Below are 18420 nucleotides of genomic sequence, written 5' to 3' on the forward strand. Positions count from 1 at the left end.
GTTAGACATGTTCAATGTCGACATAAAGACCATGTTATAATTCTCATGTCTACATTGTTAATATCAACCAGATATACCACCCGTTATTGGTGTTAAAAAAATTTGTTTACCCATACCTCCCAACATATGGGATTCTAGAATAGGGACGCAAGACGTGAACCTTAGGGTCTTGGCCTCATGGGAACGGACATAGCTTCACACACAGCATCAATTCACACAGTTTAAGAGTGCTTCCCTCAACCCACTCCCCTTCAACAGGACACTGGGGCTCGAGGGCGGGATGGTAGGACTATCCATGAAATACAGGAGGTATGGTTTATCCTCATTTGGTATTAGGGCCTGATTCAGAGCCAGACGCTATTTGCGCTTGCTCGTTCAGAAAAAGGGGCCGGATATTTAAATAGAGCGCTCGCTCTTTGCGGTCTGTTGACGCCGCTATGTCTGAAAGAGCGAACGAAACATGCGCTCGCTATTTTTAAAAAAAGCCCCCTGGCCGCTCGCATCCTACGTCATCTCCGCTATTTATTAGATTAATCGAGTACATCGAAAGTCATCTGAACTGCTCGCAGTGCTTGTGGTTGCATTTTCCTACCGCAATCATGCGAACAGTTCAGGCTAAAAGACAACCAAGTGATGTGGTCGATGACGCTGCTTTGTTAATTATGCACACCCTTAAAACGCCCGTTTTGACCGTTTGGCACGCCTGCGTTCGGATCTCCACTCCCCGTTTTCAAGCACCTTCCCCTGTTACCACCCACAAACGCCTCATTCTGTCACTCAAATTAGAAGGCATTCGCTATTTTGCGAGCACACAATTTCCGACCGCAATGACTGGTTCGCGCATGCGTATTACAACCCATACGCATGCGCAGTTGTGCGAACATCGCTCGGAGCGAACGAGCGGCCGCTTACGAGAGGCTCTGAATCAGGCCCTTAGTTCTAAGACTTCTGTCGCACATGGGCTTTTCAAGTTATTACTTTGGCAGGTTTAGATGTGGTAATGTTATAGTGTTCATATTGCAGCAGGAAAAGTACTTTTAAATCTCAAAGTAAATGAATGCTTAAACAGCTTTGTATTACATGGTCTGCTTATCTAGGATGTATGTCAATTGGTGAATTGTAATTTCATTGCTTTAAAAAACTGCGCACGCCCTTGTGAGACATCATCTCCACTTTATTCATAGGAGAAAATATTTACATTTAGAGCATTGACATTGTTTTAAAGGTACATTTTTATAGCTTGTTCATCTCAGTGGAAATGACCCCTTCTTCCTGTGACTTATACAAGCTTTGACTTTTTCTCAAGGTGATAAAAACACTATAAAATGATGCACCAAGGGAACTCTGAGTTGGGAGCAAAACAAACAAACAAAAAAATACAACAACTGCACTACAGGAGTTGTACAATGTGCAGAGATATGTAGCTTTAGGAGGGTGTTCTAGCTCAAATCTAAATTGCGGTGTAAAAACAAAGTTGTCCAGCATGTATGGGCTACATGCAAAAGCAGTCAGTGTTTATCCTGAATACAAAAAAGAAGAAAGTATTTGTTCCGCTTCTATGGCAACATGGTTTGTCCAGGTGCAAAGTTACTCCTTTTTCTGCTTTGTCCCAGCTTACAATTAGTTCTTGAGAGGCTTGAACATATACTACAATACCACCCTACAATTGACACATTAATAAATAAATTGTGATTGCTGAGATGTTGCAGAAAGATTGCATAAAACAACATTTTTATTTGATATTTCATTTAAAATTACAGTAATTTATCAGAACATGGCATTTTTACAACAATACATTAATTTGAAAATACAAATATGAAATCAGTTTGTAAATGTAATCATATATTATACTTTTAGAGAGCTAAATATAAAATGCTACTTTTTAATATGCAAGTCTCAGGCTCCACAATAATTTTGAATAACAGGTCACTATTGTGCAACCCTATGAGCAGCAATACAGAGTGCCAATAGAGTGTCACCTAACACTCCACTACTATATAAAAAACAATACACAATGAGGAACTCAAGACAAATGTGCTCATAAAAACCAGACACAGAGAAAAAATTCAAAATGAATTAGTATAAGTATACAATTGAGAGATCTTCCAGTGAAAAAATAGTGACCTCATGCACGGTGGCGTAACTAGGGAATTTGGAGCCCAGGGCAAGATGAAAAATGTGCGCATCCCGGGAAAAGTGGACATGGCCACATGCCACAAGGAGTGTGGCCACTGAAAAACGGAGGCATGTTAACATGACACACCATCATTTCTCATCACTCTGAGAGCATTCCTTTCCATTCCGTATGCACCTTAATGCCCCCAGTAGTAGTGCCCCTTATACAGTGCGGAATATATAGTGCCCCCAGTAGTGCCCCTTATACAGTGCCCCAGTAGTCCCCCTTATATAGTGCCCTCAGTAGTGCCCCTTATGCAGTGCCACCTGTAGTGTCCAATATACTGTGCTCCCAGTAGTGCCTCTTATGCAGATTAGGGGGCGGGGCTTTGCAGGTCATGCCGGAAGGGGGGAGATTTGCTCCATGTCCCGGCATCAGAGATTAGAGAGAAAAAAACATTGTGGGGCGCTGAGCCATTGATGGCGGAGAATCATTGGAACTCTGCCATCGATGGCAAAACCATCGACCATCAGTGGTTAACCATTGATGTTTGGTAATCATTGATGGTTGATTGCCATCCCTACATTGGCTGCGAAAACAAACACACCGCCGCTGGGTAGTACGAGTGTACTGATAATTGTTGGTCGGGTGCGCTCTTCTTGTAGATGATGGATGGGCTGGGTGGTGAAGTGTGGTGAGTTGGGGTGGTGTTTGTGTGGTGAGTTGGAGGTGGTGTTTGTGTGGGGAGGTGGTGGTATGTAGTGTGGTGTGTATTACCATTCCCATGACAGACAACAGAAGGCTTGGGCAAAATCATTTACACCATTCTACAAATAGACCACAACACGGATGTGCACAGTTCACCCCAACCTACCACAGTACGAGTGTACTACCCAGCGCCATTGGCGATGTGTTTGTTTCTGTGTAGTGCACACTAACCACTGACCTGGACGCTGGCCAGCGGTGCCCCCCACTCCGACGGCACCCAGGGCACGTACCCTGCCCGACCCCCCTTAGTTACACCATTACTCATGCAGTAACCAAACCACAACAAAAATCCTCAGTGTTGGAGATGAGTATAGAGATCTTAACACTTTAAGGAACTCACATTTCACTTATGGTCAGTGTAACATGTAAAGAAAATATGAATATATAATGTAATCATGTAACTAAAAAAATATATTACAGTGGGTTTATGGCCCATATAACCTTTCCAGGGTTATATGGGCCATAAATTGCCACATATATAGGGGTATCTAGTCTCCCTTATACAGCATTACTTGGAATATTCCATTAATGTGACTGAGAAGTCTTCATCCAGAAAGATTTTTATTCCAGTAAAACTTATAAAAATCCGACTATGGAGGCAAACATCCTTGTCAGGCACAATCGAACGCAATGTCCAGCAGTCCCAGGGATACTTCCCAAGGTGCCAACTGTGGTTCTTCCAGATGTAAATGACAATGTCTGACCAGGGGATGTAGCTCCATCTACATAAATGCCCATTTAGCTAGATGTAATGCATGGCCATGTTTGTTTGTGTTCTGCATGTGTTCTGCATGTGCAGAAGGTTGGTTTTAGAAATAAGAAATGTGTCTGGAGTTTCTCATTATGTATTGTTTTCCCACAGTAGTTTGGTCTAATTCCTTGCACTGGACTTGACACCTTATTTTACATGTACTGACACTAGAAAATGCTTCTTGAGGACTGTGTCAAAGGGGCACGTTCACCATATTCATATACACTTCTCTATGCGTATGCCGCATCCAATAATATGTCCCACATGTATCTAAGCTAACTGCAAATAAACTTTTTTTTTAATACAGTTAATAATATATTATTTGTGAGTTACCGGTGGATCCTAAGAGCTAGGTTTCCTATATTACCCACATCTCCAGTCTAACACATACAAGCTCTCCAACATTCTGCAGCTTACAAAGCATTACTAGTTCCTTTATGGTTGATTCACATTTTCACTTTATAGGAACTGAGCTTTGCTGCATATTAAACAAGGCTTACATGTTATCCGTACATACCGCACTATATCAAATAGAAATAAATGTTTTCATTAATTATATAGCATTATATGTGCACAGATGAGTAAAGAACAAGACAAAACATATTTTATATATTTATTCACAAAAAGTTTAACAGTCTATTATGCAACAGTCTAATAGGAATGTTTGTTTTTCAGCCCCATGGCAGCTCACACATCAGCGGCTGTTAGACACTTCATATCATTGTTGCATTGAGTTGTATGTTTTGCTTTCTTAAAATCAGCCTTATGCACTTTTATTATCTCCTATAAAGCAATATGATCAACAATCTTTAATGTAATATATTATATACACATTGCAGCCTTTGTCTTATGGCAACTACTTTCCACCCTAGCACAGTGTCTGTTCTGACTTGTAATCACTCACCTCCCTACAGTACTTTGCCTAAAGCCCCATGTGTACTTAACCAGGCTCTGACGTCAGGGTCAAATATATCTACACCGCAAAATACATATAATAGGACATAATGGCCTTCATTCAGAGCCTCTCGCTAGCGGCAGTACGCTCGTTCCGAGCGATGTTCGCACATCTGCGCATGCGTACGGATCGTTATACGCATACGCGAACCAGTCAGTGCGGCCGAAATTCATGTGCTCGCAATATAGCGAAAGCCTGCTATTTTGAGTGACAGAATGAGGCGTATGTGGGTGGTAACAGGGGAAGGTGCTTGAAAACGGGGAGTGGAGATCAGAACGCAGGCGTGCTTAAAGGTCAAAACGGGCGTTTTATGGGTGTGCATAATTAATACAGCAGCGTCATTGACCACGTCACTGGGTTATTTTATAGCCAGAACTGCTCGCAAGATTGTGGTAGCAAAAACCAACCACAAGAATAGCGAGCAGTTCATACGCTGGTCGATGTACTCGATTAATCTAATAAATAGCGGACATGACGTATGGTGCGAGCGGCCAGGGGGCGTTTTTAACAAATAAACGAGCGTATGTTTTGCTCGCTCGTTCAGACTTAGAGGTGTGAACAGACTGCAATTTGCGAACGGATCATTTGAATAGCCACCCCTTGTTTTTGAACGAACGACCGCAAATAGCGAACGGCTCTGAATCAGGCCCAATGTTAAGATATTTATGCAAAATGTAACATGATCATTAGGTTTGAATAGATTCAAATAAATGACATATATTTAGAAAACTTAACCATCATGAAATGAAAAAAGGAAACGTGATAATAAACTCAGGACTATATTTGCAATTACTAATGCTCTAGATAATGTGAGTGACTAGGTACAAAATTATCCACAGTTCCGCCACATCATTTCCCTTCATCATTATTATTAATGAAAAAGAATTGGTAGTTGTAAAGGTCAAGTAGTTGTGGAAAAATGAAATATAACAGCTTTAATGTTGCCACCTTACAGTAAGTCTATAGCCACAGGAATTTACCTGCTTGGAATATGTGAGAGTTTCGCCATCAGAGGGTAGGTTGGAAACAATACTGAAGGGCCTGGACTGAGAAGGTGACCCATCAGCGCTGATGATCCCAGCCACAGTAGGCAATTCACAGCTGAGATCATCAGCACTAGCAAAACAAAATAAGGGGGAGAGAACCGGGAGCTTGTCTCCTGGGCCTTCTTACTCAGGGGACCCTTTTGCCTTTGAGTGTGTCAATGTTTCCTGTCTCCCATAATATTTTTCTTTATGTGCCTCTGTCTATTTCTTCCTTAACTTTTGCTTGTATATCTGCCTTTATTTCCTCATCCCATCTATCCCCCACCCCATTTCTTCTCCCTCCTTTTCCCATCTGCACCCACCACCCACTTTCCCCTTGCATCGCACCTTATCCCTTGTTTTCTATCTCACCCCTCTTCAAGCCTTTCCATTCCTTTTCTCTGTATGTGGTAGGCATGTGGCTGCCAATCAGAATGGCATGGAAAAACCGAGACACAACCCTGTTCAACACCACATAATTGAAGGATGGAAGATAAGCAAGAAAAACCATGTCAGGTGTAGGCACCCTTCTAATGCTAAAGCAAGTCCTTTGGTTGGTGCCTTCCGATGGGGCAGTGAAAACACTCCTAAATACAATAATCCAGAAGTGGTGGCACTCAAAGAACTATACTGAGACAAATAGGTAAAGGTGATGACATTTCAGAACAATAGTTCTGGTCTCCTGTATGTTTGCAAATTCAGAATGCGTTAGGACATTTGCATTGACTATGTGAAAAGATATCTTCACTCAAACAAAAAATAATAAAGTTTTGGGTCTAGTTTGGTAAACTAAATAATATAATAAGAAAAATATATTTGGATATTGCTCCAAAGGCTGGACTGGTCAAAGAGGTCCAAGTACAGTCACCCAAGAGACAGGAGTCATAATCAGTAGCAGTGACTGTAGGGGATGGAGATAGCGGTGTAAGGGAAACAATGGTATCACCTGATGTATTTGATGAGCAGAGCAGTCAATAAACTTGACATTGGCAGTCAATCGGCAGGTATAAAGAATGATTCCTGGAGCATGTGAGTAATGGAAGTACAGTATGCAGTAGATGGCAAACTGGAATCAATAGGAAAGGGGAATCCATGTTTCTTAGTGCTTATTTGCCCTAATTGGGAAACTTCATTTTTAAGTTTAAGAAAATGAATCATGTATGTGGATCTGGTGTTTTGTATTATTTTGTTTCCATTGTTGTTGATTAATTTCATTATATTGAATACAAGTAATATATATATATATATAGAAACATCAGTCATATGTACAGTACTTTCAAGATCAAAACCAGATATCTATGTATAAGGTATATAAGACAGAAGACACAATGTTTTAGGGATGGTACTCACTTCCTCTGGTCTCAGGCTTCCCAGTCTTAACCATGCAGAATCAAGCATAGATAAATATCTGCTGACCAGTTTTACTACAGATGTGTCATCATACACCTAGCGTCTATATGTCATGGGGCGCGAGACACCCAGGGCAACTGAGACCTCGGAGAGGAGTAGCGTACAGTATTTTTCTATTCATTTTGCATCTTAGCATGGCAGACGCAGTGAAACATGACTCACAGTGTACTACAGACTCTGGGCTGCGACTTTAGCAGGAATTAGTTTTAGTCGCAGATGAAGAACAATGGAACTTGGTGTGAGAAAAAGTCATGGCTACTGTGTCGGAGCACTCCTTACAGAGATACAGACTCAGGGCCTTATTCTGCCTGGATCACACGGCTGCGTTTTCACGCAGCCGGACGATGCTTGTTTTCTGTGCATGCGTATGGATCGCAGCACACCAGCCGCTGTAATCGGCAAGTGTTCAGTGTACACGCAGGCCAACAGCATAGTGATTGACATGAAGTGACTGTTTAGGGGTGGATGGCCGGCAGAAAGCAGGCTGTCTGTGCGTTTCAACGCCCTTACAGGGGTGTGTATAATTAAGTCCCTGCGATTGTATACACTGGCAGAGGTCTAGATGATGACAGGAAGTTTAGCAGTTTGTGAGGTAGGGTCAGGTCAACCACAACTGTGCGAATGGTTCCAATGTTACTCTATGTTGCAGATGTTTTTGCTGACTTGCGGATGCATGTCATGGTAAGTGGGTGGCTTTATACAATGATGGGCATCTTGGTATAGTGCTGCGGTTGCCTTGCGATTGCATTCATTAGCATATTTTCACAGCTAGCGGGTGCGTGCAAATGCAGCCATGCGATCCAGGCTGAATAAAGCCCTCAGTCACACACAGATATACAAATGTCACACATCAAATTGATTAGTGTAATCTAACAATGTAGGTTTGACTTCTGCAAAGTGGCACATTTTGAGTGAGAAAGATGCTTGGTGATTTTTTGGCAATCCACCCTGATGTGTTGGTGTTCTTTTCTGTTTTGGTTTTGGCAAACTACCCTCATGTGTTGTGGTTCTTTTATGTTTTGATTTTGGATTTCTTTAAAATTGATAAAAACAGCTCAAATTATGTCATTTGGACCTATTTACATGCAATCTAAAAACCCAAGATTTGGTCTTTAAATCCGAGTTTCAGACTTACAGCAAACCCGAGCCGGATTCGGTTCTACCCAGAACCCCAAAAGTGTTCCGAGCCGGGACTCGATTCGAATCAGATCGGGTGTGTTTGGTTTTCAGCATAACCAAAGAGCACATCTCTAGTTAAAAGTTTTGCCTCTAATTTAATTCTGATTGTTTAACACCTGTCCTGACCTGATGACTCTATATTGACGATTCCTTTGCCTAAAATGTTGTGCTGTATGCCCTTGGATTTTACAGCCTTGCTTATTTGTCTATTTTATTCTGCAGCCTTCTACTTTCTCCTGGTTGCCAACAGCCATATAGAGCCTTATTCAATTTGAGCGGACCCACGATACTTTTTCGCCTCCCCGGACTTTCTGCCTACTTCGCCTATTTTGCAGGCGGAAAAGTATCCCGCGCGTGCCCGCGTATTGCCGTATTCAATTTGAAAGTAGGCGAAAACGGGACCCGACGAATCTTAAACAAGCGGAAGGTACTGACAGATTTGGGGAAATCAGCCTGACACCCCCCAAAAGATGCTCTGACATGGGGGTTAGCTATGGTACCCCCGGATTTGGCTTGCTGAAGGTATTTGTTGTTTTTAAACGGGCTCAATAGCTGTTAAATAGCGTTTTTCTATACGTGATGCAGAATAGTATTCAGGAGATTTTTTTGCAGAAAATAACTTATCCCAGAAAATTTGGGGTACTTGAAAATGGGGGCCAGCATATTTTAAAGTTGCTAAAGTTAAGTTGAAAAAATCATGAAAAATTCACCTTCCGCAAGCCCCTGCAATGAAAAAAACACCTGGGGCATACTTGGAGACCCCCCCCAGAGTCAAGTTCGCTAGTTTTTAACTTTGTCCCCCAACATTTTTTTTTCGCCCCCAAATTCTAAGTAATTTTTTGGGGTGTTCTTAAGTGTTTTTTTTTACAATTTATTGACACAGTTTACCTTTGGGGGACTGTCTGAAGGCTGCATGGGGGTTCCCGCAACATTGCACCCCAAAACCTCAATTCTGCAATTTTATCCGCCTGCTTTTCATATGCCAAACTTTTCCGCCTATTACATTGCACTGACTTTCTGCCTAGGTGAAAAGTCTTCCAAATTGAATACGGAGTAAAATCAAAACAGGCAAAAATGACGTCATCGGCGAAAAATTCCGACAAAAACACGTGAAAACGGCTTTTCGCTCCAAATTGAATACGGCCCATAATCTTCTTTCTCTGCCCTACAGTATTATTTATTATCACTGTTTGCATGGTGGCTACATGGTTGCCTGGCAGCAGGAGAGTACCTATAGGTGCTCGCAGACAAAAGAGGCCATTATAGAGAGAATACCACCTTAAAGTGGAGTTTGTCGTAGTTGTGACAAGAAAAAAAAAGTAGATTTTTTTTCCTGATGCAAATATACATATTTCTTTATTCTAACAATCATTGTGTATTCTCTTGAATACATAGAGGGCTAATTCACCATAAACCATTTTGTTCAACTATTCTATATCTATCACAGAAAAGCCATTGCTGACTGATACTTAGATATTGAGAAAATAATATTATATAAAAATATTGTTGGTGGAGTAGATAATGTGCTGTGTGACCACAAGGACCATTTCTTTATAAGAATAATAAGATAAAACTACACTCACCATAGGAGGACACTATATATGGCTAATATCGGAGACATTAGGAGGCAGTGCCTCAGTTATCGTCTCCACATGTAAGAAATGAAAGCACACATTTTTTTTCTTAGGCAAATTGATACTTATCACTATTTATATACCTGTTATACCTTTATATCTATAAAATAGTCTGTAATAATTATTAGAACATTTAACATATCATATATACAATATATCTGTAAACCTTTGTTTCCGTAACACTAGAACTAATATTCTCAAGTTTAGATCAGAAATTGAATTGACTTGATATGAGAAAATCTATTTGACTTAGTTCTTAGGTTTACTAGAACCACATGTATTTGTTTTTGTTTTACTGAGGAAAAAAATAGGTTTCAGAAAATATAGCTACAAAAATATCTTAGCTGAGATGAAGTTGATGTCTCACTGTTTTCATGTAGTGAGATATGAATTCTTATTTTTGTGTTTTGATATACTGTACTGTACCCTATCTAAACATAGAAGTCTCAATACTTTGATCAACAACTTTAAACTTTAAAAAATGATAAAAAGAGGATTACCAAAAACAGGACATTACCAAACACAAGACAGTAATAATACTGATAGGCTTTCCCACATACACTGTGCCAACATTCTGATGAATCACACTGTTTCTGGCAGGCACACTAATGCCGCTCTCAGATACTGTATAATCATTTTCCTTTTCACTTCACTTGTGAACCTTCCGTTAACTGGTCAGACATCTTTTATTTTGTTTCTTATACACTTAGCCAATGATGATGCTGGAAGAAAAAAAAATAGAAATAATTTAAAATAATTTAAAATGTAAAGAGCCTGTCCCAGCAATGAGCAAAATGTAAAATACAGTAATTGCTAATGCTATCACTTTGCTTTCAGGTTTGCATCAGCCCATACATGTGCAAACCAAAACACAAATACAGCTCTAGCCCGCCAAGAAGGGATCAGTAGTTTATTTTCCGGCCGGGCTCCAGGAAAGCTGGTCGTTTCTGACATCAATCATCGCCTGAACATGCAGGTCAATCTGCCGATTACGACAGATTGACCATGTTCAGGGATGAGGGAGGGTGCCTATCGTTCAGTGTAGGTACTACAGGGGATCTGGAACGATTGTAAGATTACGATGTCATAATCACACGGTCTTTCCATAGGCGGTCTTTCCATAGGCGGGTAATGGATGCGCACCTTTACATTTCTGTATTGTGAATTGTATGTAAAGGATTTTTTTTAAGTTTCTACTGGAAATTACTGGCAAGAAAGTATCAGTGCAAGCATTAATATATTTGTAATTATTATTATAATAAAATCATAAACAATATGTGCCAAGATTACAAATTTCAGATTTGTTGTTTGTAATTGAGTAATTAAATAGTCCACCCTCTACATTGTTTGTTAATGTTTTTTTGGATTACTGCCATATTATAGTATACACATATCTGTACTCTTTGATGCACAATTTAGTCATAATTATGTGTAATGGTCAATAAACATATATAAGGTGATATAATGTTTATTCTCTATTGTGGTAAGAGCTACTGCAGGCATCTATCTCTTATATTGAGCTTCCCGAATATATTCTATGTATGCAGAGTATCTTTGCACGTGACATTATTTAAGCTATCAAATGTAGCATTAAAATGAAGGCAATAGCAGGGTGAATGTCCAGATTAGGCATGCGGCCGGCAGTAGCCTGATCTCCTAATTACCGGTATATTGTTAAACCTATCATTTGCATGCTCCAATGCGTCACTAAATAGCACAGCAACAATAATGACAGAACAAACAAAATTCACTCTTATGTTGCTATTTCCTCTTCAATAAATTTAGTGTAATAATAATTGTTCCTGGTAAAACATTGTGTAACATTAAAGTGAACACATTACAAATGGGAAATCTTTAATTTCATATGTAAATTAATAATTGCAATTTGTTACAACTCAGATGTAAAGACCTTTGTTTCATAATTTCACTAAAGTATATTTAATTTTTAAAATATGAAGGTAAATATACTGGTTATTAGTAAATAATTAGTCAACTAAGCTCATGGGTTTGATACCCAAAAAGGCCATATCTGTGTGGCGTCTCTTTACTCTCCCCATGTTTGTGTAGGTTTCCTCCTTGTACTCTGGTTAATTTCCTCAATCCATAGACATACTGGTACGTAGTTTAATTAACCTCTGACTAAAATCTATCTAAGTGTTTTCTTGTGGTAGTCAATATGTATTGAAAGTGCCTTTGGGGCAAGGACTTAAGGTGCCCACACACATAGCGATGTGCTCACGATCCGACATCGTGCACGATTTGCCTTGAAAACTCTCCTCGGCAGCTCTGCACACGATTTGGTGTTTGCAGTGCCCAATCTTCAAACGATCTATCATGCATTCAGACTTTTTCCAGTGCATTTGTGTCCCAGATTGGCAGATCTGCCCTACAGCACTGCAGAACTGACGACCAGCGGGGACGCGCATCGCATCGTGATCGTGAGTGGGGACTTATGATTTTCTCACGATTTGGCCATATTTTTCATGATCTGTTGTTCCAATGCGTCGGAATTGGCCAGATCGTGTAAAATATCGCTATGTGTGTGGGTATCTTAAGGTGAATAACAAAATATTCTCTGTAAAGTGCCATGTAATATGCAGGGCCGGATTAAGGTTTGGGTGGACCCTGTGGCAACTAAATTGTATTGGCCCGCTCCAATAAAATGTACACCCTGCCACTATGCCCCTGCCACTATGCCCCTGCAACTATGCCCCCACAGTGCCCTCCCATATGCCATATGGTGCCCCCCCAATATGCACCACAGTACCCCCCCATATGCCACACGGAGCCCTCTCTCAATACCCAATATACCCCACAATACTTCCCAGTGCCGTAACAGGGCTCTATGCCACCCTGTGCCGGCCCTGACCCTAACCCAGTGAAATCATGATGTCACACCAAAGAAGCAGGGCCGTCGGATCTAGTAAGTAAAGCACTGCCTGTAGCTCCACAGACTGCGTACCTTGGATGCTTTGAATGGCTCTGCAATAGTAATAGTGGCTGCAGGTTGCCTGCCCCTGTCGTCCCCCTCCCTTAATCCGACAGTGGTAATATGTATACGCTATATAAATAGCTGAATAAATAAGACAAATATCAACACTAACTTTAGAGTATTTGTCTATTCATTTATTAAACAGCATAGAATTTAAACTTTAATTAACAGTTTAGTACCCTTACTTGTTTACTTACAAATAAGGAATTGTTCAACTCTGTAAATTCTAAAAGCGTAGAGTTATCAGTCCCAATGTCACCTATAATTTATTTTTAGCATTTTTTAGATTTGGACAGAGTATTTAGCATTGATCAATCATGGGAAAGTACAGCCCAATGAAAATGTGCAAAACAGTACAGTACTGTAGGTGTGGTTTTAGTTTGGATGAATTACAAAGAAAAAAAAAAGAGGAAGCAGCATAAAACAGCACAGAGAAAAATTATCGAACATTGCATATTTCTGAATAGTAAAATCTTCCATTTTCCAACACAGTAAATCACTACCACATGAATTAGATATACCCCCATTGTCAGCTATGTGTTAATATACTGTAACCAATAGCAGATTTTAGCTAAGGGCTGCAGCAGGCGCAATGCCAGAATTTTGTGGGCCCCATAGCAACATTTTGATGGGGCTTCTGTCTCATAAAACCATAAAGAATACGCACTCCTACATCAGTATGCATATTTTACACTTACAATTCTTTCATCTTGGAATTGAGAAACAGGGGCGGTGGGAGGTGCAGGACATGTAGGCTCAGTACGGTGTGACGGCATGTTCACATAATTGCGACTGAGATAGGCCTGGATGCGTACATCATATATACACCTGTCAGAATGCGTATATCTTATAGGTGATGGAGGGCTGGTGCAATGAGATGCATTGATGATGATAAAGATCAGCAGCACTAGCTAGCCCAGTGTTGGCTAACCTTGACACTCCAGCTGTTATGGAACTACATAACCCAGCATGCACTGCTACAGTTTTGCTATTAGGGCATGCTAAAGCTGTGGCAGGGCATGCTGGGATATATAGTTCCACAACAGCTGGAGTGTCAAGGTTAGCCAACACTGAGCTAGCCTCTACTTTTTTGCTGATTGCCTCATGAGCCCTCCCACTGATAGTACTAAATTCTTATTTCCATTTGGACTATTTCCATTACCAATAAGGAGGACACAACAGATGTTAGTATTTAGTTACATTTGTATTTTATTTTTGTGTTTAATTAAATTCTTATATAGAAATTTTGACTTTTGCATTTATTAGAAATAGCATCCAATTAATACTCCCTATTGCAAGCCACATATTGCAGAAAAATACCCTTCCACTGAAACAAAGCAAACATGATGGCGAGGAAACTGAGCATGCGCAATACCCGTTGTGCACAGGTGCAGAAAGAGTCCTGCATAGTCGCATGCAGTGTCCCCCTAAACCGCAGCCTGATTGACGACGCAGGCATTTGGGGATGGGGAGGAGGTGGCACCAGGCAGCGTTCCTGAAAACTGGGGCATGTCGTCTCAGTTCTCTGGGAGTGTCAAGGCCAGCGTCTTCCAACATAGATTTATAGGCCTTGGCTATGGATGTGAGACAGTCTGAGGGTTACTCAAAGGGCTGATGGTTTCCCGAGTGATCTGATGGCTGCGTCCTTAGACACAGCAGCGGATCACACAAACATGCAGGAGGTGTCTATTAACACAAGACGCCTCCTGCAGCATTAGCATATTTACACACTGCAGCTGTGTCCAATGATGCAGCTGCTGTGAGTATAGCAAACAACTCTGAATCAGGCTCATATTGCACAGAAACACCGCCTATTGCAAGCCACATATTGCAGAGAAACACCCTCTATTACAGGCCAAATACTGTAGAGAAACACCACTTATGGTAACGGACATCTTACAGAGAACATACATTGCAGAGAAATACCTCCGTTGACAGCTATATCGGAGATATCATCTGCTGTGGTCCCCAATTTTTGATGGTTATTTATTAGACTTACCAAGCTTTGCATTGCGGAGCGTGGCCTTGGTAGCTAATGCCATCTTTAGATGGCGTTAGCCATTGTAGCCTATGGCATACTATGTGCACAATTTACCAGCAGAGGGATCCATAGGAAAAATCCTATATTACACAACAGTACTACCTTTATCTCTGCATTTCCGTGAGCCTGGTTAGGTCTCTTTAGCCTCAGCTAATCTGCTGCAATTATTTTTGCATTTACATACAAATGCAAGCTGCTTACATTTAATTTGAATTAGAGTTAAATTAGGACACGTCCCTACCAACTCTAAATTTGCCCAGGAATTTATATTTGCACCCCCTTGAGCACAAAATACTTTAGAAGTCAGGTGGAATAATGGAACACACTGCCAGCTACTTTGTTAATGAAAGGCTTTGCTAGAATCAAGGATGAGTTGGCATACTGTACTGTGCTTACATTGTTTGATGCCTTTATTAATCTTTGCAATAAAATGTGCATTTGTCTTTAAGAGCGTAGTCTGGAAAATGGAACAAGGTGGCACCAGGAAACATGGGTATTGAGAAGCTACAGTTGGCTCCCCTGTTTCTTCCTCCTGATGAGGGAACATTCTTCAAACTTTCTTTGGTTTGGTTTGTGCTAGTGCTTTGACACCAATAGCCGGCTTCTTGACAGTTCCTGTCCAGATCTTATGTTCTCATCAGTTTGTTTATATGCAACCATCCTGAATTTAGAAGCTACTGATAACTGTACCAAAATCTGGTTCAACATTTCAAAATTCCAATTATTTTTTTGTAGCAAAACCCTGTACCTTTCAGCCAATAATAACAGCATGCTTCTGAATGATTATAATAGTTTTAAAATGTCCTTATTTGTTATCAGAAAAGCCTTAAATCCTGTTCTTTAATTTTAACATTTCCACAGGTCCAATCAAATGTCATCTTGAACTCCACACTGCTTTGTTACTTTTCTAAGTCTAGTAAGACCTGTTTCTTCCATTCCTTTGTTATTCTCAGATCTACAAAGTTCCCTACCTCCAGTATATTCTCAGTTTACTGATGTGCTTTCTGAGTAAGCCTAGCAGAAACCTTACCACCACATAGACCCGATGAGGACAGAATACAAGTACAGTAACTCTGTCTGTCTAATTCTCAACTCCACATTTTATCAGTTATCACCACTATCATCAATTCACTATCATCTACTTAGACAATATACTTATTTTTTCCATATGTTGCCAATCATTGCATCTATAAGAATGCGCTATATACCAAGCTTAAGAAATGTGTATTTGAACAGTCTCAAGTCCCATTCCTTGGATACAAACACTGTGTCTACAGTACTTAAATGTCTGGACACTTTTAAATAAGTTGATATATCTGTTGGAGCAGACTTATTCCTTTTCCAGAGTAATACAGTTGAAAAAAAAAAAAAAAATCATCTTTGTTGGTTGTTTAATAGTCTTCAATATCTCCAATCAGCTCAGATGTTGAGTACACATCAGAGAGGGGGACGGAGTGTCCATGCTGCACACAGTTGGCCGATGTTGTAAGTCTGCACATGCGTCCGTGTCACACTGCGCATGTCTCCTGATAGTTACCGTAGGGAGACACAGAATGATTTTGGATGCAAGAGCTGTGGACTTTAGTGGGCTTTCCTAAGGGGTAACAGGGGGATGACTAGCCAAATGCTGGCATGATGCTGACCACGGCTGCTTCTAAAGATCCAGTAGTGCTTACACAGGACTCCGTGGTCAGATGGAGAAATTGCACTTGCCATAGGGTTGGTGCAAGTTTTGATGGTGCACCAATGGTGTGTCTAAAGATGCACTGCAATTAATGAGACTTGCAGCAAGTGGGAGTCTCAGTATGCTAAGAATCGGCCACGGCATTAGTATAAAGATGACAGGGAGAGCGGGCACATACATGTATACAACTCAGCATAAGGACTAATATGCAGATGTTTCCTCATACGCCTAGAATCTGTTTGTCATACAGCGCGAGACTCCTGGCATGACTGAGATGCTCCAAGAGGAGTAGCATACCTTTCTTTACATTGTGTATCTTATATACATAGCAGACACAGCAAAAAGCCACTCACACTGTACTAGTGATGCTGGGCTGCGACTTTAACCACAGTAATTGTTTTTATACATATACAAAGTCGCAGATGAAGCACAACGGACCTTGGCATGAGGAAAAACTGCGGCTGCTGTATCAGAGCCCCTTTTGCACAGATTCAGGCTCAGTCGCACACAGATGTACAAAAGTCACACATCAAACTGTTCAGTGCAATCTAACAAAGTAGTTTTGTTGCTGACAGTTGTTACTAAAAAGATGCACATTCTGAAAGAGAAAGATGCTTGGCACGACTGAGATGCCCAGAATCTGGCGTGCCGAGATGGGCTATTTCATGCAAATAAAGCCACAGCGTAATGCTGGGTCCACACTGACAGATATATTGGGCGATCAATTGATCAGCCAATATATTGTGACTGCGTCGAACAGTGTGTACCAGCGATATGTGTGTGAATGACGTAGTTTACAGATATATTGTGTCGGCTGTGCTGCACAGCCGATGGCAGTTATATCTACCATATATATCCGCCCGTACACTTACTGCACAGGGGAGGGAGGCAGCGGCCAGATGACATATGATGGTTGTTCGGTGTGTATGAACAACCATCACCTGCAGATATATCTGTTAGGTGTGTACCCAGCTTAAGATACATCTGTAGGTATTTATTTCTGTGTACACAATTCAATTGCAGCCAAACTTTCTTTGGACTCTGCATGTGTTCAAGTATAAGATATACAAAAACTTACAGTAAATTGACGCACTTCTCCACTTTCTATCAGGTCATATTCTTTTTCGGGTGTTATTGCATACGCAATTTTCTAAAATGCAAAAAATACACATTGTTTACAGGAAAATATTTAATAGCCATAGCTCCACACACATGTAACATACATAAGAGGTGATGTATCAAGTCTTGGAGAGAGAGATAAAGCAGAGAAGTTGCCTAAAGCAATCAATCAGCTCCTAATTGTCATTTATCTAGCACAGTCTATAAAATGACAGATAGTATCATATTGGTTGCTATGGGCAACTTATCCATCCTCTGATGAAAGCGCAAAAGGAAAGGGGCAGAGAAACGCATCAGTGGCCCAAGGTTCCTTCCAAGACACATGGTGGAACACACGCTGGAAGCTAAGTCGGCATTCTAGAATCAGTGTAAGCTGTGATCACTGGTAGGGCGCAGCATACATCAGATCGCTGGATGATAGCCCAAATTAGCTGAGTGCTGGGTGGTTTAACAAGTGTCAGATACATACTTACAGCATTTACAACTTGAGAACATCAGGCCAGATACAGGAGGCTGGGCACTGTAAGAGGGACCAGAGCGGCAAGTGATAGGAGACAGCAGAGCTCCGCTGTGAGCTGCTGATTTTAGTATTTCTGGTTATAGCATTACGCTGTTTACAGCTTGGAGCCACTGATACACATATATCCTTTCAGTGGATACATTGCATTGTTATCTGTTATGTGTGCCGCGGGCTAGAGGAGGCACAAGAATCTTCCTTCTATATAAATACTGCCTCATCTAGCAAT

The 18420-nt window shown here is 40.8% G+C and overlaps 1 protein-coding gene across 1 annotated transcript in view; it reads right to left on the reverse strand.

The window, feature by feature from the left end:
• The window catches only part of SLC6A3 (solute carrier family 6 member 3), a 192608-nt gene that overhangs the window by 64074 nt on the left and 110114 nt on the right, over positions 1-18420 (reverse strand). Inside the window, exons 13-14 of the mRNA XM_088476325.1 lie at positions 17634-17705; positions 15268-15328 (exon numbers count right to left, since the gene is read on the reverse strand). Of these exons, the coding sequence (XP_088332451.1) occupies positions 15268-15328; positions 17634-17705 (133 nt within the window). The remainder of the gene's footprint in view (positions 1-15267; positions 15329-17633; positions 17706-18420) is intronic.

This window comes from Taudactylus pleione, unplaced genomic scaffold, assembly GCF_031769625.1.
Source record: "Taudactylus pleione unplaced genomic scaffold, aTauple2 ptg000186l, whole genome shotgun sequence".
Taxonomy (NCBI): Eukaryota; Metazoa; Chordata; class Amphibia; order Anura; family Myobatrachidae; genus Taudactylus; species Taudactylus pleione.